This window comes from Sphaeramia orbicularis, chromosome 5 (genome assembly GCF_902148855.1).
Source record: "Sphaeramia orbicularis chromosome 5, fSphaOr1.1, whole genome shotgun sequence".
NCBI classification, from domain to species: Eukaryota; Metazoa; Chordata; class Actinopteri; order Kurtiformes; family Apogonidae; genus Sphaeramia; species Sphaeramia orbicularis.
This window is the reverse complement of record NC_043961.1, coordinates 35,527,086-35,543,846: the sequence shown is the minus strand read 5'-3', so window position 1 is coordinate 35,543,846 and position 16,761 is coordinate 35,527,086. Positions and strand designations below refer to the sequence as shown.

Sequence of the window (16,761 nt, the reverse complement as noted above, 5' to 3'; positions counted from 1 at the left end):
GACAAGAGTGGTGGTCGTACACTTAATGTCACACAGTTGACAGAATTACTGATTTTGGAAAACCATAGTCTGTCTGCAAACTAACATGTCTGTTGTAAGTTTGTACAAACTCTGAGACTTTCCCAAGTTAGTAGTAGTTATAGCTTGATTTACATCTTCGTCATGTTACTGTACACATTTACTTTGGTTGGCTGGTTAGTGATGATCCAACGATTATGGGCTACAATCTCAGAAGAAATGTCAAAGACAGTGAACTGTTATTATGCCTGCTGTTCTTGGATGTTGTAGCCATACAATGAATAAATAATGGGTTTGATGTGGTTGCTACAAAGTACAGTACCAATAAAAGAATGGCTCTTCTTATCAGGCTGGTTTTACATCAACACAAAGACATGAAGGCTCCAAGTGACTGAGAATATTCCTCAGTCTTGTTTCATATTAACTGATTAGTTTTTGTTATTCGGGGTGATTGATATGGTCAATAAATGACCAAATTGTCTGGAACAAGTTTAATAGCTATGCTAAGTTAATAAAAGCTAAATGAGGTGAAAGAAATATGCTTTGGTTAACACAGAATGATTAAAAATCAGTGAAAAATACTTTTTTTTGTCACAAATACAATCAATTGATGATTAAGAGAGAAATGATTAAAAATGTAGAGCAGTCTGCATTGCAGCTATTTAGTTCAAAATAGGTTATAAAAAAAGCTCCTTTTCTCCACACAAACATGCTGAAATAACAAAAGGCCTGTGTTTTAACATTCTGCTTCTTTAAAACTTCAAGATAGAAGTAGCACTTAAACGTTGATCCAGCAAACCATACATACATACATTATGTTACAAAGAGGTGACAAAAATATCACTTCTGTCCCCATGCGTCAGTTTCTGCACTAATCCAGTGAAAGCACTGAAAAGCCATTGATCAGACATCTTTATCTGCTGCAAAAAGACAAATGAACACAAAGGCCTCTAGGGTGTACGATCACATGCCCACAGCCCTCTATGTACAGTCTATGACATGTCTAGCCCCTGTTTTAAAAGACGAAGCAGCAGGATGTGCAGCCTGTCTGGAACAGAATCCTCCACAGGACTGCAATGAAAAAGTCTAAAAACCCATGTGAACACACACACATAAACAGATGCAAACATTCTCCAGTATAAAATAATAAAGTAGGATTGTTATGCATGTGTTGGGTGTGAATGGAAGTATCTTAGTGTGTCCTTTGGTTCTGTCTGTTTGGCTCTTCTGATAAGCATTGTCAATTTATTTGATTTGTTCTTTTATAACTAAAAGAACAAGACAAGAAAAATGCACTGCCTGTTTCAGCAATAAGTAGCTACTGGAATAAGGCAATGTAAATGTCACTAAAGACATTACATCTTCTGTAGAGGGGGCGCTCTTCCAGTTTTTACTGTTAACATGCACAAAAGGAAAAATAAAACACTCCATACTGAGATTATTCCACACTCAAATGCACAAAAAGGAGTCCTCAAAATGATACATAGAAAACACCTGCTTTGCTCAAAGGCTAATTGTATTGGTTTCAGGAGAAATGAGGAAGGGTGAAAGCCAGTCCAAAATTAAGGCCAGCTAAATTGCATAGAACTTCAGTAGTGCATTAATGCATCAAAAGGCTGTGCTCCTTTCCTCTGTCAACTCTGGCAACCTTACAGAGTTCCCTCAGAAACCCCAACTCCATTTGTCTCCACTTTCTGTGTGTCGTCTCCTGGGCAGAAGACAATTAAGCTCAAACCAGTTTAGTTTGGATTGCAAATCCCCCATCTGGACCCTTATAAATCATGTCAAAAACAAAACACTAGTCCAATTGAGGGGTGCAGATGTTTTTGATCTAAAATGAACATTAAAAAGTGTACACGGAGGTTGGTTTAAATGAATGATGTATGCGTTGTTCATCGAACAAGGAGCACAATATGTACTGTATTCAATTCCTTTTGAAAAAAGGATGTAAATAGGGTAACAATTTGTAGAAAACACTTCTCAGCCAGTCTAAAATGTTTTTTTTTTTAATCTCCCCCCAAATTGATGTGAAGCTTGAGTTTAAAGATCCAGTGAGGAAGAGAGCACAGCTCAGACTCTATATGCACCACTTTGTCTTTGTGAAGCACACAGACAATACCCCCACCACATCTGAAACAACATAAACTGTAGAAAAGCACCAGTTCTGGGGCGGCATCTTTGAACGTGACCGTCAGAATTTGAGGTCAAACAGGCCCAGATTAAGGTCGGACCACCACCGCTGCACACGCTCTGTAACCACAGTGGTAACCAGGGGTGGTCTGGAGGAGATGGGTCAGGGCCCAGCTATGCAGCCATCAACTAACAGGGACTTCAGCCTCTGCGTCCTTCTCTGAAATCTCGTCCTGGATCTCATCTGTGTTCCCTGAGTCACTGCTGGCCACTGAGCTGAAAGAGGGAGAGTTCCTGCCTCCTTTAATCATCCGTCGACAGGTCTCCATCTGCACGTCCAGGCCTCGCTTCATGCTGCACATCTCCATGTACTCGTGCAAATGGCGGTTCATGTCGCTCTTTGCCGTGGCTAATTCCATCTGAAGAGAGACAGTGCATAAACAGATGGAGCATTAGGTCTGTGGGATATGAAGAAAATGTGAAGTATGTGATGTGTGGTAACATTGTTCAGTAATGTGGGGATGACATTATTTTTGGTAAAAAAGTAGTGAAGCGTCTATATGTTATTAAAAGCCAGGTGGACTCTGTGTGCGTGTGCATGTGTCCGAGGATTCACACAAAATCTGGAAAAAGCTGACTGCAGTAGTTTGGCATACTTATGTATTGTTGGTGAAGGAAGAGACCAGCAAAAACGGCAAGTTGATAGGACCAATATTTTGGGAGATATTAGTAATTTTGGAATACAATAGTCTTACAATCACGTTGCTATGGCTAGAATGCTTTGGCAGTGACTGCTGGACAAATGCGGTATAGCATGGGTCAACGTGCTAGTTAGTTATATTGGTCCTAAATCTGAGTTTGATGGTAACATTGAATATCCTGCTCCCAATGAATAAACTCTGAATCAGATTACATTGAGCAAAATGCACATGAACCCAACCAACGACACAGAACGATGATTCAAAGAAGCCAACAGGACTATGAGTAATGACGGTTTGATTTCCACTGCCCCCTTCAAAATACGTCTTAAGACTCAGCTCTGTGTTTTTGTTCATGACATATTGTGAATAACACAAATCACATGGACTCTGTTCATACGTAATCTGATCATAATAACGTCCATGTGTGATCCTGAGTCAGTTAAACAGCTGATCTTTTTTGGTGTGTCCTCAGATCAGAATTCATGTCACTGGAACTCATCACAACTCTGCACCTTGTTTTAATATATATGTATATATTTGTATACTGTATATTTTCAGTATTTTTGGTGTATTTTCAATAATTTCTGTAGATATTTTCAGTATAATTTTGTGTGATAGTTTTTATATACTGTCTTTCTTTTTGCATTTCTGTTTAGCAACAGAATCTGCTGCTAAACAGAATAGAGCTGCTAAACTGATTTTCATTGTTCTTGTAACAGTCAGAATGACAACATCGATTCTATTGGATTGTATAGTATTGTATTGTATTGTATTCTATTCCATTGTATTGTATTGCATTGTATTTGGGGTGGTGGGGGGGTGGTGGTGCTGTACCATGCACCTTATTCACGCAGCTACAAAACTGCAAATTATTTGGATATACTAGAGCAGGGGTGGGCAACTCCGGTCCTCAAGGGCCGGCATGTTTTAGATATTTACCTCTTCCAGCACACCTGGAAGCCAGTACATCATTATCAGGCTTCTGCAGAGTTTGATCATAAGCTGATCATTAATTGAACCAGGTGTGCTGGAAGAGGGAAATATCTAAAACATGCAGGATACTATGTATGTATGTGTTTATGTTTTTTATGTTGCATGCTGCATGTGATTTTTTTCTCCTTTACTATTGGCTGCAGGCACAAAAAACCATTTAATTTTGTATTACACTATATATAACTGTGCATGTGACCAATAAAACTTATCTTAAAACATGAAATAAATTACATGAGTCAGTCACATGCAAATCAACAATTCTTGATTGAAGGTCTTCAGAGATCTGGGGTTTTTTTTAGGTGTGGTTCATATGATCAGGTTTTTCTGATAAACAGTCACAAGGTTTGACTGGGTTTTTTTTAGAAGTAAAAGTGGTTCCATGCATGGCTCAAATCTCATTTTGTTGGTTATAATTCAGTTTGGTCATTCCAGACTGTAATTATGTCTTTTCAGAGTCATTATCCTGGGGGTTACTTCCTTTTTCTAACAGCCCTGTGAGTGTTTAATAGGTGTGTTCAATAAGGACATGAAAGACTAGAATTACTTGTATGGTATTTGGTTAAGTGCATTCAGTTTGTCTATACTGATGACTTGGAAGCAGATTAGATCATATTTTATGACCAAAAAGGCTTCATGTTCTTTGTCTTGCCACTGTATATCATCCAGCAGTAGTGCAATTATATGGAAAACAAAAGAATGGTCATGTGTATCCTGTTAGAACTTTGTCACTATTTTGATATTTGGGTTTGTTGTTCATTATTGAGTACAATATTGCATCCCTAATCAGATACCTGTTGGAAGTGTGGTGCAGATGAAAGTACACTGATGCATGTGCTGTGGATATGCCCTAAAATTAAACAAATTTGGTTGAAGATTTACAGGTATGTCGTTAATGTTATAAAAAGACAATTTATATTATGCCGCAAGTTATTTATATTAGGAGATCCTCAAGTGCTGTCTGCATTTCCCAAACCACTAAAAGACAGGATACAGACTGTGTGGAGTGAGTGGATGACGGAAGTGGGAAAAGTAGCAGCATGTAGGATATAGGATGCAGGACAAGACAGAAAAATATTTTTTGAAATGGAGCAAATACATGGAATCTTAAGATTTCAATTACTAAAGGCTAAGAGGATTCACACTAAAAAGACAATGATCACACACCTTATGTGTGTATATGTGTATATAATGATTAGACACCTCTGTGTAGATATTCATGGTGTGTATATATATTATACACATGAATACTCAAAGTCAGTGGTTCCCAACCTTTATGGTTCGTGACCCTATTTTAACCTCACAAATTTCTGGCGACCCCAGACATTCAAAACAGACACTTTTTTTTTTTCACTAAAATGCATTTGTTTTTGATCATGTAATGGTTTGCTATACTATGTTGCAAATAAAAGTTAATTTTAGACACATTTAGTCTATATAATGTATATTATTATGGACGGACGCAGAAAAGCCAGGTACAGATTACTTGGTGAGGATATGTACAGTCAGTCCAGCTTGTATTTACAAGGCTGACAATTAATACTGAACAAACAATAACTCAAACTATGAATTATGAAAGAGCTGCAGCATCTGAAACCGACCACAATGAACATTTGAAAGATAATCAGAACCACAGTACTTCAGTTTCAGCTTCTCAGTTTGTCATGTATTTTATTTATTGGGATTGTCTCTCAACTCACCATATATTTTTTATTTATAAGATTGTTTTTTTTTCTTATCAGTTACCAGAAATTTCACGTGACCCCATTTAAATTCCAGGTGACCCCACATGGGGTCCCGACCCCAAGGTTGAAAAACACTGCTCAAAGTCGATGTGTGTGCGATAAAAAGCCAATATATTGATCTGAAGACCCCTTCTGGTTACGGGTGGGAAATTTACCAATGTTCTAATGTTAGTAATTGATGTGTGATGATGTGATATGTTTGGAAAAAATAAATTGAAAATGCAAGTCATAAAAAAAAAAAAATTGCATCCCACACACACACACACACAAACACACAGGTCGTCTACCTCTATCTGTCCGATGGTCTGCTGGTACTCCTGCTCTCTCGTCTTAAATAGTGACTCTGTCTCATCAATGAGGCTGCCAAGACTTCCATCCTGGGAGTCCTTAGAGAGCAACGGAACAGAGGCCTCATTCATCATGCATGAGCTGATGTCTTACACAGCACCCATAGCAATGATCTGAAAACCGTAAATGCGTGGTCAGAACTCACTGGATCAGCGACCTCCGTGGTGCTGTCACAGGGGCAGGTGGTTGTGCAGGTTGTTGCGGCGATGGTGCACGGCATGTTGTAGTTTGCGAAGTCCTCCCACAGCAGCAGGGTCTCCTCGTTCTCCTCCCACGTCAGACTGTCGCAGTCGTCGTCGATTTCAAACGTCTCGCGCCTGGCAACAAAGGAGTTATCTGAACAATGTCTGTGTAGGACAAGGGCAGAGAACGGAAAGAACAAGGAGGAGAGAGGGACGAGAGGAAGGACAAGTATAACGGCCAACAGATTCAGCACAGTCACATGCAAAGTGGAAGAACACCAACTGATCGGAAGAGTCATGCATCCACCCTTTAACCTCTACACTCATTTTTTATATATGGTACTAGTTACTGATTAGTGGTTATTAGTAATCTGGGTGCTTCTGTGAAACTGGGTTTATTTTGGTACCTGGTGCTTTGCCAGCTTTTTCAGACCCAATAATAAAAGAGAAATTTGGACATATTTCGCCCCAGGATGGACCTAATGATGACTGAAGATAAATGCAAAAAAATTATCCTCTTGCTCTGAGCCATCCTGAAATTAATGAATTTTTTTATAAAATATTGGGACCAAAAATACGACTAAAATTAGGATATGAAAAACTTCCTAGGTGTCAGTGCATTTGATCTGGAAAACATGGCTTGAAATGGTCTTATATAGCGCTATGAATAAAGATACTGTGTTACATTTGATGATCCTAATGGTTTTTCTAATCCAGACATGTGGGTTTTTCATGAATCAGCAGTCTTATTCCAGGTTTTGTATGTAACCCATTGTGTCCACTTGCGTTAGATGCAGAACCTGCCCAGTTAAATGCACATAAATCGCGAATGATTTTGCAACAGTGGTCATTTTAGTGAAACACTGCCTTGCATAATTAGTTCAATTCCCAAAATATACCTGTGAGAGAATAAAGAGATATTCCAACAAAATAGCAGCATGTAATTTTCATGTCCTTTTGTCCATGTTACATGCAGATTTTTGTATTAAATATGCTGTAAAATAATATAAAAATGTGTTTTATCTGAAAAATAGTTTCTCTTTTACCTCAGTAAGTATTTATTTTTAAAATAGACCCAAAGTGCTTCCAAACTTGCTTCATAACATTAGTCTACATCTGGTTTGAATTTTTAGCCCCATGTCCTGTTCTTAGGGCCCAGTTTCATAGAAGCACCTAGCTATAACTAGACTAGTCTAAAATGGGTAGCATGTGTGAAAATACCGTAAAAAGAACTAAAGAGCATGTGAAAAATCAACTACTGCAGCCTTAACAGTGCAAACGCAGGCAGTATTAATATATGCTAAATAAGCACACCATTTGTTAGATGCAACACTCTGTATGAACACTAGAGGGAGACACAGGAATAGACTGAACAATTTGATCATAACATTGCAGGAAAAGGACTATATTAAGATGCTGTTACTGCAGAGCATATTAAGATTCAGTCAAAGCAGAGTGCTGGTAAAGTGTGGTGGTGGTGCTTACAGCTGGTTGAGCATGCGTTTCATTTCATCTGTGATGTTGAGGGACCCGGGGACCTCCTCCTCCGAAAGGCTGGGGTCTGCATCCATCTCTGAACTCTCCTCATCTGACACAGCTTTACGCTCTTTTTTCCTGCAGCAGGCCACGGCACCCTGAAGAAGAACACACATGTAGATATTAACCCATAAAGGCCCAGAGCTACAATTGTGGCATTTCCCAAATACATTTTTCTCTATATTTAACTTTTCTTAAGTGATTTATCACCATTGATTATAATATCATCCTCGTATTTTGTGGTTTTTTCAGTGAAAATCAGGTATTTTCCTATATTTCATTTACTGATCATGTAGATGTTCATAAAATCTCACTTTAAAATTGAGAGTTATAACAGAAAACTGATGAAAAAGTGAATTTTTCAGTAAAGATATCAATAACAGAATCTGAAAATAAGCATCTCCTTCCACGTCATTGATCCAACTCCATGGGTTTTAAGGGTGAATCAATGTTGTAGAAGATTACGGTGTTTCCACGTTCACGACAGAGCCTCTGAACGTCCAAACAGGTCATATCTGATAACCATGAAATGATGATAAACTGTATTTTACACCAATTATGTCAACATATTAACAGGTTTAATGGTTCAGCAGTTCTTAAACATTTTAGATCAGTCGATGGTTTTGGTTGTCTGTGGCTGTTTGGGTCTTTGTCCCTGTAAAGCCTGGACCATTAAATCATTGACAGAAAATTCTATTTCTTTGAAATTGGTCCTTCTGAATAACCAAAAAACATTTTTTTCAAATATCACTTTCCATGTATGAGTTTCAATTTTGTATCATATTTGATACATCAGGTCTTAATGCTCAAATATTATTATTTTTGAACAAACAAAAACATAATATAACACAAACATGTCTAACAAATTGGTAATTCCTTTTCAAAACTGGCCAAGTTCTGCCTCCTTCCTCATTAATGACAATCTTGTAGTGTTGTAATGAATGAAAACACTTTGCTTTCACATGTTGATTCTTAAATGTATCCACTATTGAACACTACTGATGTGATGAAATATTAAAACTGCGATTTCTGTGATCGTTGTGCAGTACAGTGTATTTTATGTCTGTTTTAAAGGTACACATAATTTAGCTACATGTACCAACATACTGTGCAAGTACTGAAATTAATGAAAACTAAGTCACAAAATTAGAGTCATGTAACATAAGGTTATGCTGCCAGCTGGGTTCACGACACACTTACACTTGAGCGTCAGCCAGCACTGTCGGCGCAATATGATAACCTTGGATGCAGCGAGGAGTTATCACATCAGCATTTAATTTTTCTGTGTGTGCCTGCCTGTGTGTGCCTATACAAGAGTCTAAGTATAATGCACTGTATGTTTATGTTTATTTGGGATCAATGGGCATTTACGTCTGCACATTCAGAAGGGTCATGCAGTATTTTTTCACCATCAGCCAATAAAAAACAAATACGTCACTAATGTTTTCCAGCTACTGCCAGGTCGGATTTCTTTTCTGGAGTGCTGACAGTTTTCTTCACGAAAGAATTTTTTTTTTTTTTTTTTTTTCGTTTTTTTTTTCCATGGAATATGTCAGCTCCTCTGACTAATGATGGACACCCACCCTCTCTGGGAGCGACCTCGCCGGGCTGACGTTGAACATCTTTGACATGTCCTCGGAGTTGCGTTGCTGAGCCACATCACACAGTTTGGCCGTGATATCAATCCGCCGACAAATGTCCATGTCCACTCTCCTGGCTTTCTCCTGGATCTTGGAGTCCAGCTCTGACATTTGCTGCATGGAGGTTAGAAAGGTTTTTGAGATGACATGTCCAGGCCACACCTCTTCTCACAAACAGTATGTGGATTTCATTGATGATTTAGTTAGTTCATTTGGTTACTAACACTGACTAGAGACCATGTACTTAAATAATCTCTGTATCAGTGCTTGGAATCATACCTATAGTTAATATCATATATTGTATTTCTATCATCATATTTATTTTTTGTCTTTAGACAGCATTTATGGTGACACTTTAGCTATTTATTCACTTGAATTGATTGCTGATGATTGTTGATTGTTGTTTGGGATTTATTCAGTATTACTTTTGTTTAGTTTGAATCTGACATTAGATTACATTTTTATGCTGTTAAACCTTTAATTCCCTATTACTATAATGGTGAGCCAATCCTGGTTAAAGGAGTGATATCTTGCTTTTTTAAACGGAATTATGCATTTTAAAACATTTCCCTGTGGTCTACATAAACTGTAAATGCTATGCTTGGGTCTGAATCCTTCATTAACTCAACTCCACAGGTCCATCTTCAACCCTATTTCTGAGTAATGACATGAAAAAGGTCGTTTTGAGCACTGGCCCTTTAAATGCGAATGAGCCACTTCACACCCCACCCCCTCCAGGTTGTTGGCTGTGCTTTCTGTCCCATTCAACCACTTGTGTTTTTTAATACAACCAACAACTGAATATTTTAAGTAGTTTGGACATATTTTCAGTATGGACTACAACCGCTGCTGCTGACAAACAATTATGTCATACTTAGAGAAATGTTCGTCGGAAGTCTTGACCTTATATGTGCAAATGTTGTGACATAACTAGTTATAAAACATAACAAATTAAGCAGGAATTGAAACGGGTTGTAGAAATCCACTCCCTTTTTGCTGGAATGAATATAAAGATAGCTTTGCAGCACCTGGAGGGGTCAAATTCAAACTTTTTGAACTATTAGGGTCCAAATACACAAAGAAATGTACCAATGACTAATAAAAGTGGGTTTAGCAAAATATGACCCCTTTAAATAAGCATTAAACATATCACACTTATCAAAAAGTATTTCATACAGTGATAATACAACTGCAACCATCAACTTCTGTACCATCAGCATCATTACTTTTCAGTATAATAATTATACAATTATAGACAATTATAGGACATGAGAGGGAAGATATAGAGTGTGGAAATACACAGCCTGGATGAAAAAAGTCCCTTGCCTCCAACCTGGATTTAACAAAGCAAACAGCAGACCTTTCCACTGGATAATTATTTCATTTTTTAACCATCAGTTTGACAGAGTGCATAAACATCAGACTGTGTTTCAGTGGAAAAGGTCATGTGGTCTAATGAGTCCACGTGGACCCTGTTACAGAGTAATGGACACATCAAGGTGAGAAGAGAGTCAGATGAAGTGATTACCAATCAGGGCTAGTGCCTTCAGTACAAGCCTGTGGGAGCAGTGTTATGATCTGGAGTAAGTTCAGTCGTCCAAAAAGTGACAGAAATAATATCGACTACTGAAACGGTGCTTAACCCTTCATCGGACAAGTGACTATTTTTGGTAATTTTCACATGCATTACAAAAGTGAAAGCAACAGTTCCAGTGAGGACAGTGAGGCAAAAATCTCAGGTCCACTGTGGTCTACAGGGTCTATAAGGTCCACCTCTGCATGAACAGTGAGTGTACCTGCTTTGTTAGGTACCATGAAGTAATGGTACTAATGTAAGGAATGATGTTCAAAGGGAGAATGAGGATGCTGAAGGGTGTCTGGATCAGCACTTATGTTGGTCTAATGTTATAAAGTACATGTTCCTTTCACATTACATGTGTTTTCTTATTCTTATATGCATACTTCTTGGATTTTTTTTTTTTTTTTTTGCCACTTATGGGTAAGGAACCAAATATGGTAACTTCATCAACCTTGATTTTCTACATAACAATAAAATTTTTTGAAAATTTTCACAAAATCAATCAAGTTTTGTTATGTCCAATGACACACTAAGGTTGAAATGTTGAATTTCAGAGTATTTCTATGGGTGACCTATACAGGGTTAAGAAGTGTAGGACTTTGTTTTTGGGCAGGCTGTATATGTCACAATTCTTCCTGATGAAGTGAAAAGACTGAAGCATTTTTAAGGAATGTCAACAAAGCTACTGGACATCATATAACATCTAAATACTACGAGATTAAACATGATCACATGATCTATCCCTTCTAAAAGGTTCACTACATCTATGCCACTTACCCGTCTCTGCGTTCACACATTCATCAGGGATGAAGTAAAGCACAGAAAACAAAATGAAAACCCTCCAGGATAACCAGAAGTGAAGATAAGCAGCAGAGACAAAAGCTTTTGAGGCACAAAAATGACATCTGACTATATTTATCCCTGAGCAAGCACAAGCAGTGACTGGGCCCACTGCAGTATATTACAGCCGTATATCACACCGAAACAGTCCTGCCAGGGAACAATACAGAGCAGTACAGAACAGGAAGTCTCTTGATCTGCAGCTGCTATTTGAGCTATTTTCAATGGATGCTTGTCTTAGAGGCCTTATTTCCCCAGTTTTTTTTTGTTTTTTTTTCTAACCGCAAATACGGAAGGAAGTCAGTGTGTTTAATGTTATTCTTTCGAGCTCATGAAGATTGACACATACAGTGAAAGAACTGTAAGTTGTGCAAATACTATTAGTGACTTTGCTACCATGACGAATTACGGGACTTAGAATGGGAGTTACACAGCACGATTGTGAAGTGTTTAAGCTTGTGGAAGTAATAGTGACATCACCCTAGTGAAAAGCAAACACTTACATCACTCATCAGGCTCTTGAAGACCACGAGCTCAGCCTTGAGTCTCTCCACCTTCTCATTCAGCTCATCCTGGACCTCGGAAGACTCTTGGGCGCTCTGTGGTGAATTAAAGCAACACACATAATAAATAAGTGGTAATGGGAGGGTTACATACAAAGTGTATTAGTACATATTCTGCTAGATTACTCAACTTCGGAAGCATTTAAAACGTACAATAGAGATACTAGTATAGAGTTCAGAAACACAAAAGCAGTGTTTTGTCAAGAAGAATGAATAAAAATGGTTCTAGATAAGGCCATTTTTACCTTCTCGGTTTTCCCACAGCATTAAAGGGGTGAAAATGATATGCAAGTTACATAACATGTAACTTGATTTCTCATTGTAACCCCATCCTCTCATGTCATGCGTGGAAAGGCAGACCACACTGGTCTACTATGGTGCAGAAAGGCCTCTGTGATTTGCTTTAAAGCAAGGGCTGATGGGAAAGTGATGCCTTTTAAATCCTGGAGTGAATAATGCCTCTCACTTAACCCTCTAAAAACTAAACATCAAAAGCATCTACTGATCTTAAATGTTCAACAACTTCTGAACCACTCATCCTATCAATGTATTTAAATAATTTAGGTAAAATGCAGTTTCTCGGCTTTTCAGCAGCATCAGATTTGTCTTTGGATGTTCAGAGGTTCCACAGGGAACATGGAAACATCCTCTACAATATTCACCAATAAAACCCAAGTAGTTAGATAAATAACTGGTTGTAGTCACATGTTGTTATGCTCAGTTATTGATGTTTTGCTGAAAAAGTCATGTCTTCTGCAGTTTTCTCTGTTTTGACATCATAAAGGTTGGATTAAGTCTAATTTGTTATGAACACCTGCATGGTCAGCAAATTAAAGACTGGAAAATACTTAATTTTCACTGAAAATACAAAGGATAATACTATCATAAAAGCTGTAAAATCACTTACAAAAGATTAGACATAGAGACAAATTCATTTATAAGTTGCCACAAAAGGTCTTCAAGGAGTAAAACAGGTTGAATTGTAAATACCTGTCTCTAGGCAGGTAAGGGAAGTAAAATAAAGTCTGAATTTTCTGATGATAAACCTTTATAAACACACTGCTGTAGATAAAAGAATGACACAAGTTACTTTAATAAAGACTTTATGACAGTATATGCATAATAATCATTTTCATATTTGTTACTGTTTAGCTTTTATGACCAGTGTCCAGAGGTCATAGTCATAGTTCCATTTTTATCACATCGTGGTGACACAAATGTGAGCCCTTGTTGAAAGCATATGGACCTGTGGGGACAATGGAGTGGAAAACATGTAAAGAATTATTCTTTTTAAGTCAGTGGGGTTTTGTTGGATTACAGAAGGTAAAATAGAAAAAAATTAACAATGTATTTCTATATTCATCACTCACTCATCCAACATACCTCACATAAAAACACTGCATCTCTGCTTAATAGTTGTTTGAATGCATTTACTACTGGTCCTCAATGCCTCATGACACTTTTCTTCCAAATCATTTCTTGGCAGGTTGCAAAATTAATTATTCTTATCATTTCCCAATTTAGCTAATAAAGCAATTCAAGAGCCAAAGAGGTTGAGCGACACTGTTATTGATACGTTTACAACAAGACAGATCAGAACACAGCCAGTTTGCTTTAGGCACCTCAGTATAACTACTACAGAGGATGCACTGAATTTACCTTGTACGTGTTCTAAAAGGTTTTCTCATCCCACTTAAGTGCAGACTTAGGTGTTTGCCGCCTCAGAATCTCAGACAAACTGCCTCAAACACGTATGCTGCCATTGATCGATTTGTGCAAAAGCACAGACAGCAAAGGAAGCTTCTAACACTAGGTGGGATAAGCTGTTATATAAACACTTTGATGCCTGCCTCAAGGTGTGACACTTTAAATTGATTTCACTTTAACATCTTCTTCTTTTGCCTCTGCTGAACAGAAAATAATTGTGGGCTGTTGGTGATATTTGACTCACATCTTGTGCATCCAGGCACAGATCTGCTCCTCCTGATGGGTTTGTAATACGGTTTTTCTAATCAGACATACATCTTTGTGTCTCTGGATACACTCTGTTGCAGCTCAGCAGCTGCAGCTCTATATTAACTACAACACCATAACCAACTGAGCTATATATAAATGTTAAAGCATGTGCAATAGTTGCACTTTCAGAAATATACGTACAGTCACATAAAAAATTATAAGACCACCAAAAGTCATCAAAAACAATGATTATGTAATCAAGTACTAACTCCTGTGTGTATCATGTGACTGAAAGAGACAGAAAAGAAAACATGGAACACCTAAAAGCACTATTTTTGGCAGTACAATGTCATAACTATTGATGCAAGAACTTAAGTGATTTTGGTTATTATCAAGAAAACATGGAAAATGGAAAGATATCAGCTCTGAAATTAAACTCTTATGAGCTACTTTTGTTGTTATAATTACATTTGTCCAAACAAATGTACCTTTAGTTGTACCAGGCATTAAAATGAAAGGGAAAATGAAGAAAAAAAGGGGTGGTCTAATAATTTTTTCTGCAACTGTTTTCCTGAGCTCTCTTCTGTGTTTTTGGTCTTCGTATGATAAATGACCTATAGCAACACTTCAAAAAGCCTGTGTCTGAGTATGTTGGTGAAATATACTTTATTGTTTATGTTTCCAACCTGCTGCAGGGATTCCACCGTAGACTCCAACTGCTCACGTTTGGACAACTCCTCTTCCCATCTGCAACACAGAGCACAGAGGTGGGTCAGTTACTGCTGGGCCTGGTCCCTCAGGGGCCACTAGGCTGGGTAATGGTACTTTTGTGGGGATAATACTCCCATCTCTGGTTGCAAAATGCCCTTGACTGTGTGGGTTCACACCCACTTTCCTTCTGTTTCCAACCTTTTGTCTCCTTTCCCCTTTGTACGGTCAACTTTAAAACCCAACTGCCTCAATAAAAACGGTCGACGGTCCCATCCTCCTTCAAATACAACACACATTGTTCATGAATAGTTTGTGAACCTCTGAGTAGCTACAAAGTGACATTTGAGCTTTTACACACAGGATAGGAGGGGTCTCTCTGTTACAGCCTGAATTCCTTTATATTCACAACTCCATTCCCCAGTAAAAGGAGATCTGTGTACATACTGGGGACAATTCAAGGTGAATGAGAAACTGATCAAATGCATAGACAGAATTGTTCTTCTATAAAAGTTGCATTGATGGAGTGTAATGTGTTAATTTAGCATTTTTGCAATTATCAGTACCAGCATTTTTTTAATCCAATATATAATAAACAGACTGAAAAATATGATACTTGCTTCTTCTAATGTAGTTTCTCTGTCTGTAGTCACTGCTCTGTGGGATTCTGCAACATAATCTATTACTGCTGCATAGGGACTCAAATCTATACTTTGCCAGTTATTAATTTTTACCCTTCACTTATTATTTACATCAAGAGATCTAATTCGTTTATTTTAAAAATTAAATCTTGAGTTAACTTTATAGAAAATGCTGCTGGGAGTTCCAGTGGGTGAGTGGGTGAGTGGTGGGTGTGACTTAATGACATCTAGTGGTGAAGCTCCAGTGTGCAACCAACTGAATGCACCTCAGCTAAACCTACAGTGGCCACTAAAATGGCTCTTCTTAAAAATGTATCTGTTCTGGGCTTTTAGGTGAATGGGATAACGCTCATCTTTACTCCAACATAGTAGGTGATAATTAAAGTTGAGTTTATTAAGTTTTACAGTTTACTTTTGATATCTTTATGGGGAAATCCAGCCTCTGTATTTAACCCAGCCTAGACACAAAACAGTCTGTGTGCAGATCTAAATCCAGATCTAGGCTAAAACCTTGGCAGAGTGCACTGAAAGGAGAATTAACCTAATATACATGTTTTAATGGCACAGGAAGAACATGCAATTAAGAATGCACCGTTGTAACCAAAATACCATCACTTTTTTTTTTTCCAATGATTTACCACTGATAACATAATTGTGAGTACTATATTAAATTCCTGAGGTTAGATTCTGGAGTTATTCTGAATCTTATTTCCAAAATTTCTGTTGCAAATGTGTATCAGTTACAATATCGGTTAATGGTCTCCTTAATTAATATTTTGTATCATCATTAGACCTATAAAAGTATTAGTCCCTACTGTATATATAGTATATGCACAAATGTAACTGTATTATACTACACTGTTGTCATCAGATAGCTCATAAGTGATGCACTGCCTAGAAAAGCAATTAACATTTTTGGTTTGGTAAATTTGAATGCAACATGAGATGACATAGTGTATCAGAGATAATCACATTGCTGCCGTCCTCGTGGCTGCAAGTTGTGATTAGTGGTACAGTTCCTGTTTTCCTCTTGTGACTGTTCATACCAGTCCTCTGCTCCATGGTAGCTATGTTAAAACATAATTATGAGTCTATTTACTTGCCTTCTACGGTCGCTTTTGCTCACAAGGCATACAGCTCTTAGCTCATGCTGCATCAGTCGGTTCAGCATGCTCCTAATACAC

General features: G+C 37.8%; 1 protein-coding gene across 5 annotated transcripts in view; it reads right to left on the bottom strand.

Moving 5' to 3' along the window:
- Window positions 1-360: 360 nt before the first annotated feature.
- Window positions 361-16,761, bottom strand: part of iffo2b (intermediate filament family orphan 2b) — a 38,785-nt gene continuing 22,384 nt past the window's right edge. Inside the window, exons 2-9 of one of the 5 annotated variants that reach the window (XM_030133602.1) lie at window positions 14,915-14,975; window positions 12,213-12,308; window positions 11,647-11,652; window positions 9,234-9,407; window positions 7,600-7,748; window positions 6,078-6,279; window positions 5,872-5,970; window positions 361-2,567 (exon numbers count right to left, since the gene is read on the bottom strand). In XM_030133602.1, the coding sequence (XP_029989462.1) occupies window positions 2,334-2,567; window positions 5,872-5,970; window positions 6,078-6,279; window positions 7,600-7,748; window positions 9,234-9,407; window positions 11,647-11,652; window positions 12,213-12,308; window positions 14,915-14,975 (1,021 nt within the window). In that variant the 3' untranslated portion in view covers window positions 361-2,333. The remainder of the gene's footprint in view (window positions 2,568-5,871; window positions 5,971-6,077; window positions 6,280-7,599; window positions 7,749-9,233; window positions 9,408-11,646; window positions 11,653-12,212; window positions 12,309-14,914; window positions 14,976-16,761) is intronic. The other 4 variants (XM_030133605.1, XM_030133603.1, XM_030133604.1 and 1 more) reach the window with 4 other exon arrangements.